Raw genomic sequence first — 14978 nt, 5'->3', positions numbered from 1 at the left:
AAAATGACCAATAAAACAGTGGCTAACAATCATGCTGGATGGTTATTATGTAAAGACTTAAGACATGTTGAAATATTGCCCAAACACGTTAGAAATAAAAGACTTAATACATGTTGAAATATTGCCTAACAGTTATTACATGTCGAGATTACAGTGGTTAACAATCATGCCGGATGGTTTTTATATAAAGACTAAAGACATGTTGAAATATTGCGGTTAGAGAAATAAAAGACTTAATTTATGTTGAAAGAGGCCTTTTACGGTGGTTGAAAAGTACTAAAATAAAAGGCCTATTTTCTTGAGTACCTTTTATTATTGGTGAAGTACTGGATAGAAAGGGAGCGTATCTTGTGCAAACCAACAATCTGTGCAACCATGCAAACCAACAATCTGGACCAACCATCTCTCATCCGATGGACATGAGCGAGAGACACGCTTTTTGCACTTTAACGCCCGCCTGCCCATGGTGTTTTTGCAGGAAACACCCTCCCCACTCCCATCCCCCAGCCGTCTAGACCTATTCGTCTCGCGAGCGGGACTTTGCCCCGACGCTGCACCCGTACGACTGGGGATGCGCCGCCGCCTCCTGGGGGAGAAGCCCCGCCGGCACTCGCCGCCGCCTTGGGGAGAAGCCCCGCCGGCCCGCTCCGCCGCCTGGGGGAGAAGCCCCGCCGTTCCTCTCCGCCACCTGGGGAGTCGCCCCGCCGGCCCTCGCCGCCGGATGGGGGAGTCGGCCCTCCGCGACAGCTGCACAGGATACGCCCCGCCGGCCCTCCGCGACAGCTTCTGAGGTACAAGCTGATGTAGATAATCTGATGTAGATAAGCTTGAATCTGGTTTGTTTTGTACTCTATTCCTGTAGCATAGCTTCATCAGCTTGAATTGCAGAATGTTTGGTGGGTTTTAGCCTGCAACTGTAGGTAAGTTAGGACCTCTCTTTTTTGGAGTGGATTTTGTGCATCTCCAATTGTCAACCACTTGCAGCAAGTACACCTGGTTTTAATTCCTGAAACAATCAGATTAGTGATGTTATTCATCTATGCCTGTAGTCACTATTGGAATGGAAAAGTAGCTGTTCACCTTACTTTGGTTTTGATCTTGCAGATAGGAGACCTGAGGATTCTGATTACACGGTTGATGTCGTTACCAGATGTTCTGTAACTAAGGACAACAATGGTAAGAAAACAATGAAGGTTGTTCCTCTGAAGGCGCGTGGAGAACCAGTTGTAGTTTCATTGTCACTTCCGCAGGTTATTTACTTTGCACATTTTACCACTGCTGATCATTTTATCTCCTTGCTAAGCTGCCCCTTTGCTAATGATGTGGTCCAACTAAATAAAACAGATTGATGGACTAAGCAGCATACGGATGTACATACCTAAGGATATTTTGCCTGTTGAAGCTCGAGAAAACACCTTGAGGAAAGTTGAAGAAGTCCTTCAGACAAAACAATGCTACAGATGCTTTGCGTTCTTCGGACAAAACAATTGTTCTACCTTTGCCGGTGAAAAGTGACCCATCAGTAAGGAAGCTCAACCTGGGAGGGGAGCACAAAGCACATTGACAAAGCAGCAGCACTTGTGTGTAGTGTATTTGACTTCCTGGGGCATGTAAATTTCAGTGGAGTACTGAACATGTGTGTAGTGAATGGTGTAGTGAACTTGTGTGTAATTGACTATCTTCAGACTTAAGGACCATTGTGCTTCAAATTTGTTTGACAGAATTGTAGCTGGGCATATGACAGAAGAATTGTAATTTTGTTACACACATGTATTCCTAAGGAAACCATTTTGGATGAATATATACATCACTGAGCTTTAAACAACTCCTACATGTGTGTGTTGAAAATTGGTGATCCTAGAGCAGCTCATTTTATTTTACTTGGTTGGACCCCTATGTTCGGTCGTCACAGCAAGCAGTTGGCATAGGTTCTGACCTTTTTTTATAAGATGGTTCTGAACCTTGTGCTTTGCATAAATGACAATAATCTGTGCACATACTATAGAGAATAAGTTCATGACAGCATGAAGAAAATAAAAGTAGTTCACTAACACACACCCAAACGTGCACTCTGCCAATGTAGTTAACTAACACACTGAAATTTATATGAACTTAAAATATCAGCCAACAACGTTGTTTGGGCAATTGCGTGCATCATGTGTCCCTACTTGCTTACATTTTCTGCACTTCCATTTACTTGGAGCCTTCGTCTCCTTGCTCTTCTTAATTCTTTTGCATCTCCCTTTCGACTTGATATCAGTTGGTGGATGTATATTGACTTCATTTGGAATTTTACTACCAAGGAAAGATTTATATTCATCCTGTTTATTATCTCTAGCCGCAGGCGTGATCTTTTGGAGAGGTTCTTCTAGGTTGGATAAACTAGAATATAAAGAGTCTATTCCTTGTTCAGAATTCTTGGCCATTTGGATAATATCTTCAAACTTATTGCGTGAATCTGAAATCTTTTTCTGCATTGCTACCTCCATAGGATCTTTAGGCCTCTCATCTAGTAGGTTACCTTCGTCATCAAATGACAATTCCCTGTAACAAAACAAACATATCAAATTGAAGATCATAATATAAACCAATGGTATCTCATTTTACATCTTTTGCATCTTTTGTCCCATCTAAAAGTACACACCTTTTACATCTTTTGTCCCATCTTGTGTTCCCTCTAAAAGTACACACCTTTTACATCTTTTGTCCCATCTCTTCATAATATAAACCAATGGTATCTCATTTTGCTTCTCGATTCTAAGCACTTGTATGATATGACGGCACGGGATGCCATAGGACTCAAAATATTTACAGGAGCACCTAGCAAACATGTTTGACTTGTTCATCTCAACCACTCGCTCTTTTCCAGATTGGTTGCTGATGGTGACAATTTTAGTATCTTCAGACTCAGAAAACCCTTGAATAATGCAATGGTCTCTTGCGACTATTAGTTGACTCTGAAATTTACTAAAAACTTCATGTGTATATATGACACTACATTGCTACTCCATGGCCCATGGTGTCATCAATTTAGGAGTGCTGTGAAGGCTTGCATTGTCAGCTTTCAACTCCTCTTGGCGCTGGCAATCCAAAGTTGTGTCAAACCTTAGCCAAAACTCAACAAAAGTCAATTTTCGCTGAATGAAACGGTTAAAAAAAGAATTTGCACTCTCCGATCGTAGAGTAGTCCTAAGGATTCCTGCTAGAGGTATGTCCATAAAGTATGCTGGAATCCATGATTGACGAATAGCAAACTTTGTGGAAAACCACTCATTTCCCGTGAGTGCATATTTTGTCATGATATAATTCCATTGAGACTCAAATTCATCTGGATTTTCGGAGCCCCAAATACACATGTTTAATAACTTCCAGAAGTCCTCATCCTCTCGTATGGAGGGCCCCACCCTCTCAGGTACCTTTTCCATGATATGCCACATGCAAAGTCTATGAACTGTATCGGGTAAAATATGAGGAATAGCAGCCTTCATACTCGCATCTTCATCTGTTATGATCAGCTGAGGTGCTACTCCACCCATAGCCTTAAGAAAGGTCTTCAACAACCATTCAAATGACTCGATCTTTTCATTATCCATGAATGCTGCCCCAAGGAAAACACATTGCAAGTGATGATTGACTCCGGTAAATGGCACAAATTTCATGTTATACTGGTTAGTGCTATATGTTGAATCTACCGAAACAACATCACCAAATACACTATAGTTTTTCCTGCATGTGGCATCTGCCCAAAAGACACGAACAAGTCGTCCTTGTTCATCCACCATAAAGTCATAAAAGAAGGCAGGATTTACTTTCTTCTTTCGTTCAAGTTGCCCCACAAACATTTGTGCATCCACATCCTTGATTTTGGTCCTCAGGTCACGATAATAGTTCTGCAAATCCCTCAACGTGCAACCAACATTCTGAAACCCACCCTCACTGATATGAAGAAGTCGATATGGCTGTGACGTGCCAATGCTAGCCTTATGATAATTGAACAAGGTACTCTTCGCCCTCTTACTAACCGTACGGTTGGATCTCAGAAACTGTCTCTTATCTGGCGACACAAAATCATGGTTGTGCTCCACAACCATTGAAACTATCTGATACTTCTTGTCACTGTCGAGGTTGACCACAATATGTGCCTGACAACCACATATCTTTTCCATCACATTATGGGTCCTTTTGTTTCCGGATGCATCAGAAACATTTTTTACGTCTTCCTTCTTATACCCTTCCCTTAAACAGAGGTACCGCTTGATTATTATTTCCTCATTTTCCTTCTTTTGCTGACCAATACGAATAGAGAAGCCAGCATCATGTGCATATGATTTATAAAAATCCTCCACATCTGCAAGTGTTTCAAAGATCATTCCAATCCTTGGCTGTTTCAAATGTTCTTTGCAAGTCCGAGGTGGTGTGCTTGGATGTTCAGTCTGGGCTCCATCTCCAGCAATCATGACGGCAGCGACCTGAGAGACAACGATGTCCGCGATTTCGAGGCCGGTACTGAGTTGTGTGGCCGTCCTAGAGATGGCGCGTGACATTCCAAAGGGTGGTGCTGCATCTGGAGGCGGTGCCGTTCGGCAGTCCCAGACGGCCGCAGCATCTGGCTGCGGCACAGCACCTGGCGGCGGCACAGCATCTGGCGGCGGCGCAGCACCTGGAGTCAATGAAGCACCTGGAGGGGCGGCGCTCCATCATGCGAGGTGGCGGCGCATTTCCTAGCCGGCGGCAACGAAGCACCTGGAGGCAACGAAGCACTGGAGGCAACAGCCCGTTCCCTAGCCGGCGGCGTGTGGACAAAGAGGTCAGCGACCCGTCCCAGAATAATCCACAGAAACGACCAGGGAGATGAGGGCGGGGGGTTACTGCAAAAAGTCCTTGTGCATTAGAGGGCCGGCGGGCGCCTTTTTGCAAAATGCGCGTAGCTCGTTTCCTGGCCTTCGGATTGGAGATGGTTGGTCCAGATCGATAGTTTGCATGGTTGTACAGATTATTGGTTTGCACAAGATACGCTCCCGGATAGAAAATAGAAAGGATTTATTTTTTTTCCAGCGAAGGGTGAAATAGTAAATTCATCCTGCCTCACATCGTTAGACTTGACATGCTCCGTCCGGTTCGCGACTGCCCGTTCAGTTCGTTTAACGAGGAAATCGCGCCGCCGTCGCGTATACGCACGCTCTGCCATCGCCCTCTCCGGCGCGCCGCCGTCTCCACGAACGCGCCGCCGTCGCCCTCCCTGGTGCTTGCCCCAGGAATTGCAGCGCCGTCGCCTCCACGCACCCACCGCCGGCGCCGTCCCCGGCGCTTGCCCCAAGAATCGGCGACCCTACCCACTCCGCCGGCGCCTTCCCCAGGCAGCGGACGCCGACGCCGACGCCGCCGGCGCCTTCCCCAGGGGTGTACGTCTCTCGGTGCCGGTGCTTCCCCCACGCGGCGCAGCTTCCTGTCGACCGCGCCTCCCCAGGGGACGCAGGACTCGTGTCATTCAAGCCCCCGCTCAGCGTTCCCCGCACCTTCGGCCGGGTGCTGGACCCCCGTGGATCGGGCTTTCCCAAGCGAATCGCGTGCTGCCCTCTACCTCGCCCCATGAATCCGGACCCCCTGCAATCTGTCCAAGGTATGGAGCCCTAATCAAATTCATGAACAACAGACGTGAATAGTCATGTACAAAATTATATCTTAGACCATACTGGATTGAATAAATTGAATAAATTTTTTGCTCATAGTAGGAGTTCCTGGGATATGATTCATCTGTAATTTATTGTTTCTTGTAAGTTGTGGGTTATAATTACTAAGTCAACCAAGTTGTTTGTGGTGTTCACATGGTTATGATAGAACAAATTTTTTTATAAAATAGCATGGAACTTTAGATAGCTCGTCATGTAAATGCAGCAATACCTTGTTTAGCTTGAATTAGAAAACAGGAAAAGTAATAGGTAGGGTAGATGCAGTCCAGCACCATGACATTGTGAGAAAATAGGAAAAATATAGTAAATATTTTTTCTTTAGTTAGGCATATGTTTGGCTGCATCGGGTTTTTAAATCATGAAACATATTTAGGAAGACATGGCTGATACAAGTGTGGAGTCACTTTCGGAGTACCATGACATTGTGAGCAAACAGTTTGTTAGCGAGGAAGAACGTTTTCGGTTCTATAACACATATGACCTTCAGAAAGGGTTTAGTGTGCGGAAGAGCTATGTTGAGTGGGATGGTGGTAATCAGGAGATATGTTTGAGGAAAATGGTCTGTAGTCGTGAAGGATTCCGTGAAGCGAAGCATATTAATAGAGCAAACAAGAAAAGGAGGCCACGCAATATCAGCCGTGTTGGGTGCAAAGCCAAACTGGTAATTGCACAAGATAGGAAAACTGGGAAGTGGTTTGTGAAGGATTTCATCGATGAGCACAGTCACCAATTGGCCCCACCAGATCTTGCTTGTCTACTGCGATCGCACAGGAGAATTAGAGATGAGCAGAAAGCCGACATTGCAGAGATGGAAATATCAGGGATCCGTAAGCATCAAATCATGGATATATTGGAAACACGGTATGGTGGATATGACAAGGTCGGATTCATAGCAAGAGATATATATAATTTCTGCTATAGGTATAACCAGGGAACAATTGATGCCGGTGATACCAAAACGATGATCTCTCACTTGGGGGAGAGACAACAGAGGGATCCTCAATTTTTTTTAAGTATCTGGTTGATGTGGAGGGCCATCTGAAGGGTCTTTTCTGGTCAGATAGTCAATCTCAGATTGACTATGCAGCGTTTGGTGATGTTGTTATATTCGACAGCACATATAGGACCAATAAATATAATATGCCGTTCGTTCCTTTTGTTGGGGTGAACCACCATCGTAGCACTGTTGTTTTTGGATGTGGGATTATTTCTCATGAGACATCTGAGGCATATGAGTGGATGTTGCTAACACTTTCTCTTGCCATGGGTCAGAAGCATCCCATATCAGTTATCACCAATGGAGACCTTGCAATGCAGAAAGCTATAAGGGCGTTTTGGCCCAACTCGAATCATAGGTTGTGCGTGTTTCATGTTGAGCAAAACATATCACGTCATTTGCACAATGATGAGGTGAAGGCAAAATTCAAGGGTTTACTATATGATCGCTGCTCTGTAGATGAGATTGAAATAAAATGGGAACTATTTTTAGTAAAGCATAAAGTAAAGAGTGAGGAGTCATGGTTGCATCAGATGTATCAGATGAGGAAACTATGCTGTGATGCATATCAGGTTGGTCATTGTTTCTTAGGAATGAGGAGTAACCAACGGAGTGAGAGACTAAACGCTATGCTTCATGAACACCTTGATGGTAAAATGACATTGGTTTCCATGCTACAACACTATGAACGCAACCTTTCAGATTTGCGAAGGAACGAGGCGGTCCTAGACATTGTAGCACTGGAAACGGTTCCGTTCATAGAGGCAAGTGCATCTATATTTGAGAAAGACGCAGCACGGCTGTTCACCCCTACAGTCTTTGATGTGGTGAAATTTAGCATACGTGATGCAAGCGAGTGTAATGTTATGGAGGTACTTGATGGTTGTGATGCTACATCATACATTGTTTATAAGAAGGGTAGTAGAGGTGTGCTATTCTATGTGGATGTTGAGATGAATGAGAGGTCAGTAATTGGAATTAGGTGTTCATGCAGTAAGATCGAATGCTTTGGCACACCCTGTTCGCACATTTTCCATGTGTTATCATTTATCCAAGCAGCTTGCCTTCCAATATGTTGTGTTCGTAGAAGGTGGACCACCAGTGCAAAATATGGACTGAATACAACTAGGAAGAGCACCTTGTATGATTATTCAGTCAACCTGGATAGGTACCGTGAGTTACGGAATCTGAGCCATGCAGCCTCCTTTAGGGCATCTCAATCAATAGAATCATACGAACGTCTGAAAAAGCTGTTGTCTGAAGAGGTTGCCACCAACGATTTGGCTTGTGGCGACAATGATGGAGTGTGGTATGGGCCGGTACTTCCCCAAACTCAGCAATCAGATTCAGACACAACTGGAATGGTTTTGGATCCAATTCGAGTACCAGGACGTGGTGCGCCGAAGAAAAGACTGCAGGCCATGCCGATGAAGAAGAAAAGGTCAACAAATAAATGCGGTCACTGTAATGGAGAGGGGCATAATCGGCGCACGTGCTCCAAATTAAAAGAGGTGGTTTTTTTCGATTCGCAGTGAATACTGATTACTGAATTTATAGAGCTACCACATTTCTTTTGCACATGGCTATTTAAATTTTGTATATAATGGTGGCTAGGTAAACCTGTGACACTGCTGACTTTGCATGAGTTATCCTAATTATTGATAGTCATTATTTTGTGATTATATGATGAGAAGTTTTTTGTTCCTTTCTGCTGCAGATTTGGCCTAGATAACCAGGTCACTGGAAGCATCCCAATGTCATTGTCCAAAAAGGTGCAGTGCTACAGCCATGTAATTTCTCTTTTTTCGTTCGCTTTTGTGAGAACCATATAGTCTTGTGTTCTTGTATGATCACTGAACTGACTCAAGGCCATCTTATTTCCACGACATTGGATGGTAATCAGGTACAACCAAAATTATCAGGTGCTTTTGGTTCCCTCCCAGGACCTGGAAAAATGTAAACTCTTGTCAGATACTTGTTGGTTTATTTCTTTCAAAAAATTCTCTCCCAGTAATAATATTTAATAAATATGTAGTGTGTGCAATCTACAAACTGTGATTTGAAACCAAAGCATATTGAAATTTCCTCAGCTAAGTATGATGTTTAAATATTTTTCAGTGCAGCACTATGCTAATAAGTTTCCACCGTTTCTGTCATAACCCTGTGGATTTTCGTGTGATAGGTTGGATATATGTTTGCTTCTGTTCACGTGGAGTTGGTGAAGCAACTTTCCATCTTTCACTCTCTGAAGCTCCAGACCGTCCCTCTTTCGATCATGTGGTGTTCAGTCGTGAAAATTGTATCCTTTATTTTCTTGATAACAATAAAAATTGTAGCCTTTATTTCTTGATAACAATGAAATTGCTGCCTTTTGGGCTCGTGGACTTGGGGCTGTTGTAACCTTGGAAATTGGTCATGGCCTAATCCAATTGGGTTCCAGCCTTTCAGCGGGAGATGGTTTGGTCTGGGCGCGTCTCAGTCGAGTGGTAAGGTAGCCAGGCAAGGACGGCCTTGAAATTGAATCCAATATGTTGATAATGCTACGCTGTGCAGACAACGACTGGTGTGTAGTCCAGTCTCTCGATATATAAAATATCCGAAGGGCGTGCCAGCCCCTCTCGCGTCACTGGATATCTGGATAGAAGGGCTAATAATTCCGTCCCAAGCTAGAGAGGATCATTCTGCCAGAGATTTCCAACAAGTTCAGGCTGGCATGATCGTGCGTGTCCCAAATCTGGATTATGTGGCCGTGGACGCACAAATAAAGTGGTTCTCATAGCACTGGAATACATCACGAGCAGTACAAGGGCCAAGAAAAAAAAAGCTATCAATCGCAGACAATAGGAACCATAATGTAGCAGCAAATAAGCTCGGCAACCACAAATTTGTACAGCAATTTGGGGTGCAACTAATTCAGGGGCTAATGCATGACATTAGGTTACAGATGTGCCATCAGAACAACGGCATGCACCACTGATCCAAATATAGCAAATGCACATAATCAAATTGAAGGATGAAAAGTTTGCTGCATTATCCCTAGAAAAATACAACCGTTTAACTTCAGAGATAGATCGAAGAAAAATTCAAAACACACCATACAGAAGTAGAACACAGACAATACTAGTACAAGTAGTAGTTTGCAAAGAGCCGGACTGACAGATTTAAGAATATTATCAAATGTGCCTAACATCGAAAGTGTAGAAGCATCCTTGAAAAATAAAAAGTGGTCTTAATCCAATTTAAGTACAGATGTTTCCCAATCCTATTTGATATTAAAAACCAAAGCTATTTTTAGTATTTAAACTTCATCCATGCCGTCGCTTGGCTACTTTCCTTCGCGAGGTTCCATCTTCATTCTTTTGCTACTGCACACTTCATAAAAACTTTTTTCCATCTGTAAGAATGCCACACCAATTAGAAAAGTAACAATTTGTACTATTTAAAATTATGCCTAGGACGACATATCAAATGGATAATCAGGGTATTAGGTCTAACCCAAGTGTCATCGTTTTCAGATTCAGTTTGACCTTCGCCATTCGCTTGACCCGTAGAACAACCTGGGTCACTAGCATCGCTGCAACTAGATGATGTGCCGTTCATTTGTATGAACAGTTGTACGGACTTGGATCACTTGCTCAACTTCATCAGTTCCTAACATTAATACCAACCCTCATGGAGGTACGCACCCAGGCTGCAGATAATATAATTCACTCTTCCCTGTGTACCCAAAATCTGCTAGTGCCTCGACCATACGCCACCACTCCACTTGGGCGGGTTTGACAAATGCAATGCATCCCGGCAGTCTCTCTCTAGTATGAACCGTAAATTCCATTACAACTTCATGTAATATTCAAACTGATCACATTAAGCAAAATTAAAATATGACAACATTTGAAATAGTGCTGATTGGCTTGCCCCACCCCCATTCACATACCCGTGGTTCATAGGTTTCGCAGTCTGGTAGTGTTGGTTCTGGTGGTGATTGAGGTTTTTGTTCTCTGATACCCTGAAATTGTCAAGACAAAGTGAATTTCTTCACTAACTAGTGCTCTTACTTGTGTGCATAATCTGTGATAGGTCCCGCTGAATATTCGAAACTCAATAGGTGACGCTAAAGAAGCCGAGCCTTCACTAAACACGACAACACATACCGCAACACCTCCTGTAAACCTTAGCGATAATGCGACTGGGATTAATATTTGCCCCCAACAATACATTGCACCGCGTACACCTGTTTTTCATGATGACTACAACTTGACAGAAGAGGACAAAGAAGTAGTAAGCTTCATTACAAACAGTTATGATGAGGTTGAAGTGGCTGACATTGGTAGCTATCTACTGACTGTCAAGCTGTTAAGACCGAATGTTACCAATGGATACTTCTATGGTCAGGTACGCCCATACCATTTAATTGTCCACTAACTAGTTACATGCCATTCATCCTCTTATCGGTTCCTAACTTTTCCAGGTTATTGATGCGTACGCGTTTCTTAGCAATGTAGAGACTGATACAACGTCAGTCTTAACTACATATGACAGCAGAAAGCTAACGGGGGACACTAGATGCCATGGTCTGCAAAGAAAATGGGCTGAAAAAATTGCTAAGAAGTGCGTAGGAAAAAACATGGTACATCACATGCACATATGATCAATTATTACTACATGGCATACTCAACTCATTTTAAATACATATATGTACCAGGTTTTTATCCCAATGCATGTTCGCAATGACCATTGGCATCTATTAATTTTGAAATTCATAAAAAAAGAAATTCAAATTCTAAACTCTATAACCAGTCCTGTTTTTCGAGATGAGATCAAGGAAAATTTGCTGGTATGTAACATGTACATGTTAAATATAAATACTCAATATGTTATATGATTGTAATGATCTATAATTTAACAAGGTGGAGTCCATACAAGATTGCATCCAAGTTGCAGTTCAGGGTGGTGAGATTTCAGCCAATGTATCATGCAACATTTGCTAATGGGACAAACAGAGCTACACAAACATACCAATACAAAGCGACGGGTGCATACTGCATTCTGAATTAATTAACACCACTCAGTTACATCTTCTAACTCTTAGATTTTCCAGCCATTCTTGTGGCGCCTACGTGCTGAAATACATGCTCGCTTGGGACGGTGAAAAAATGACAGAATTTCACACAGGTACAACACCTTTAGTTCATTTGTGATCTAGTCTAATTTTATCAAGATATACTCACACGCATTGCTCGCTGGTGCAGTCTAAAATACAAGTTTTCAGCTGGAAAATATGTTCTAGGCTTGTCCGATCTGAGTGCAACCACCTCAGAAAAGAATCCTATAGGCATGCCATCAAGGTTTGTGCTACAAATCACCCTTCCTAAAATGATTTCCCCACCTTATAGCTTTACAATGAGAGCATAATCAGTATGCCTTCCCCACATTATTGTTTAGGAGGATGAATACAAAGCCAAGCAAGAGGAAAAGCGAGCGAACCAGACCAATGATGCAGATGATGATGTTATCAAGATCAGCCAACCAGAGGACCCCAACACATCCAACCGGTCTACATCACCCAAGCAGAAACAGGGACGAGGACGGCCGAAGAAAATTCTACAGCCTGATGATTCTAACAGAGAACAAGGAGAAAAAAAAGAAAAAGCTTGAAGCTAATGCCTCTACAAAGGAACAATCTAGCAGTACAACTATCGCTCAACGTGTGCAGACCGAAAACCGTATGAACGCGAATCCTGGACCTCTTCAAGTGAGCCCATACACAAAAATATGATCTCCTATCATCAGTAGTTAGGTGCTGTCCAAATAGTTGCTTAGTTGGTTACACCTTGTTCTAAACTTTGTGACTTCATACCACTGAGCTCCTCCTTTCATTGCTTTAGTTTGTAACAACTTTATCTAATCTATGCTGGTTCCTACAATCTGATCGACATATGTCTTGGATTTGTGTGAATACTTGAGGACTCCTAGACACAAGACAATTAGTGCAGCAGGGGTGCACACTTTCAGTTATTTCATTAGTGATTAGTCTGAATGTTTGGTTTTCTATGCCTCGTATTCATTTCCTAAAAACGTCTACTGCACACGCATTCAAAATTAGCAGCTATGTATGGCAGGCAGCCAGGCATAGAACAGGTCAAGGATATTATATATTCCTGATCCTGCACTTCATCACTACAGAACCGTGTAATGAAATTAGTATGGCCATAACAACAGTGCCATGATGAGCTAGTCTATTCATCCAACAGTTGAGGTTCATGGAATAAAGAAAACAAAAGCAATAAGATAATTTATTTGCCTTATCTTAGCAAATTACAAATGTGCAGGCTGATTTGCCTTGATCAAGTATGGATAATAATCTCATATATGTACAATTTTAGCACAGGGAAATAATAAGAAGCACTAAATTGTATGGGAGAGAGATTGGTACCTCTTGACATTGAAATACAAGAGGACTCTTTAAGTACTAAGTACCAAAGACTAAGAGACTTTCTCCTAGGACCTCCAGGTTTTTATAAAACTTCGACCTGACCATTATTACAGAGCTTTAGCAGTAACACAAAGGGATCCTACAGCTGGATCACATCAGGACACCATCTTCGCCAGAAACTTCACTCAAACATACCTAACCTGGTGAAATGCACCCTAGCGAGCACACCCCATTCAGCAGATGGCTAAATCAAACTTTTCGTATGATCAAATAGCAATTTAACCTAGTACGAATTTTCCTAAACACCTCTAGCACGATTAAACACAGCATAAGAGCACAAAATTCGACTCACCTAATGGTAATGTGAGGAGTCGTTGACCTGGTCGAGCGCAGCGGAGACGTCCAGGCACCAGAGATCGAGGTGGCCCGAGAGGGAGTCGCCGCCGGTGATGGCCACCTCCGACCGGGCCTCCCCCGCGAGGAGCTGCAGCGGCGCGGATGTGAGGTCGTAGAGGTCGCTGTCGACGAGGGAACGGGCCTCCTCCTCCTCGAGCTGGGACGAAGGGAACGGGGGGCGCGCCTGCGGGACGGCGAGGGGACTGAGAGCGCCGCCGCACTGAGAGCTGGCGCCGCCGCGGCTCGCCCAGCCAGGGACCGAGCTGGTTCCCCCGCCGCGGACCTAGCTGGCCACCGCACTGAGACATGGCGCAGCCGCGACTTTGCACCGCCGTGGACGCCTGGATCGCCCAGCGGCCGCGGACCAAGCTGGCTACCGCTGTGGGAGCTGGCGCCGCCGCGGCTCTCCACCGCCGTGGCGCCTGGATCCGGAAGGGAGTGGGGGAGGGGGAAGGATGACAGTCACCGAGTGAGGGCCTGCGGACCTAGCTGGCCACCGCTGTGGGAGCTGGCGCGGCCGCGGCTCTCCACCGCCGTGGCCCCTGGATCCGGAAGGGAGCGGGGGAGGGGGACGGATGCGCTGCCGCGGCTCTCCACCGGCCCCTGGATCCGAAAGGGAGTGGAGGAGGGGGACGGATGAACGCGACCCAGGTCGGGCGGTCGGGCGGAACGGGACGCCACGTTTCCCACCCGCTGAAAGCCCGAAACAGGTGGAATGACCTTTCTGCCCTTAAAATAAATTAACTAAAAAACCAAAACAGTACTGGGCCCACCATAATTTAGTCCTGGATCCGCCATTATTTAGTACTTAGCTCACATTTTTAGTACTTTTGGCACCTCCGATCGACGGTTCATATTTTTTACAACCATTGTAAAAGTTTACACATTGAAATATTGGCTCCTTAACAGTTAAAAATAAAAGACTTACATGTTGAGATTTTCCTTGGATAGGAACATCTCGCAAGTCAGTGATTACACATGAGTTAGATTGAAATTCAGTTCGTGTATGCAGTAAAAGGACGACATCAATAAGGTCGTATAATTCAGTGAGTCGGAGGTAGAAAAAATGCCAAAATCGTTCTGTCTCCATCCACATTAAATCCGTGTCAAAATCGCGGCGTCCAAATCAACGACCGATCGATGCAAATGATCGACGCATCGTCGGCCGCCCAGGCTGATTCATGCATCATGCCCTACCTTAGTATGTACTTCAGCTAGCTTAATTAGCCTACAACTTCCCGGCAGGCCGATCTCATGTGTGTGTTGTCTGTGTGTGGTGTTTGTCTTCTGCTGATTTTTTCATGCATGCATGCATGCATTTATATATCCCAAATTGGGATTAACTGTATCAAATAAATATTCAAAATCTCATAGGTGTGCATGCGTCCATGTGGTGCGCCGCCCGCTGTTCCTCCAGGACTAGACCAGGAGCCATGCACGCCGCCATCTGGCCCGCCCCACA

At 44.2% G+C, this 14978-nt stretch overlaps 1 protein-coding gene and 1 long non-coding RNA gene across 7 annotated transcripts; one reads left to right on the top strand and one right to left on the bottom strand.

The window, feature by feature from the left end:
• The first annotated feature begins 5141 nt into the window (after positions 1–5141).
• LOC120693935 (protein FAR1-RELATED SEQUENCE 4-like) lies at positions 5142–9910 on the top strand. Of its 6 annotated transcripts, XR_005683239.1 has the most exons (5): positions 5142–5620; positions 6064–8198; positions 8405–8459; positions 8591–8643; positions 8870–9910. XR_005683239.1 is itself a non-coding variant. In XM_039977118.1 (4 exons), the coding sequence occupies exons 2-3, from the start codon at positions 6831–6833 to the stop codon at positions 8417–8419; spliced, it is 1383 nt and encodes a 460-aa protein (XP_039833052.1). In that variant the 5' UTR covers positions 5142–5620; positions 6064–6830; the 3' UTR covers positions 8420–8459; positions 8870–9910. The 6 variants fall into 6 exon arrangements, 4 of the variants coding, with proteins under 4 accessions (XP_039833052.1, XP_039833051.1, XP_039833050.1 ...); XR_005683238.1 differs by having other exon boundaries at positions 8405–8643; XM_039977118.1 differs by lacking the exon at positions 8591–8643.
• LOC120693936 lies at positions 9761–14205 on the bottom strand. The gene is made up of 3 exons (XR_005683240.1): positions 13473–14205; positions 10183–13335; positions 9761–10081 (listed from the first exon to the last, which is right to left on the bottom strand). It is a non-coding gene; the product is annotated as an uncharacterized LOC120693936 (long non-coding RNA).
• Positions 14206–14978: the final 773 nt, after the last annotated feature.

The sequence above is a fragment of the Panicum virgatum genome, unplaced genomic scaffold (genome assembly GCF_016808335.1).
Source record: "Panicum virgatum strain AP13 unplaced genomic scaffold, P.virgatum_v5 scaffold_1187, whole genome shotgun sequence".
Lineage (NCBI taxonomy): Eukaryota > Viridiplantae > Streptophyta > Magnoliopsida > Poales > Poaceae > Panicum > Panicum virgatum.
The sequence above is the reverse complement of the archived record's forward strand: the minus strand, read 5'-3'. Positions and strand labels throughout refer to the sequence as shown.

What these genes read in the sequence shown, in the direction of transcription:
- LOC120693935 (XM_039977115.1), top strand. Translation starts at nt 6,831, where the DNA reads ATGCCGTTCGTTCCTTTTGTTGGGGTGAACCACCATCGTAGCACTGTT.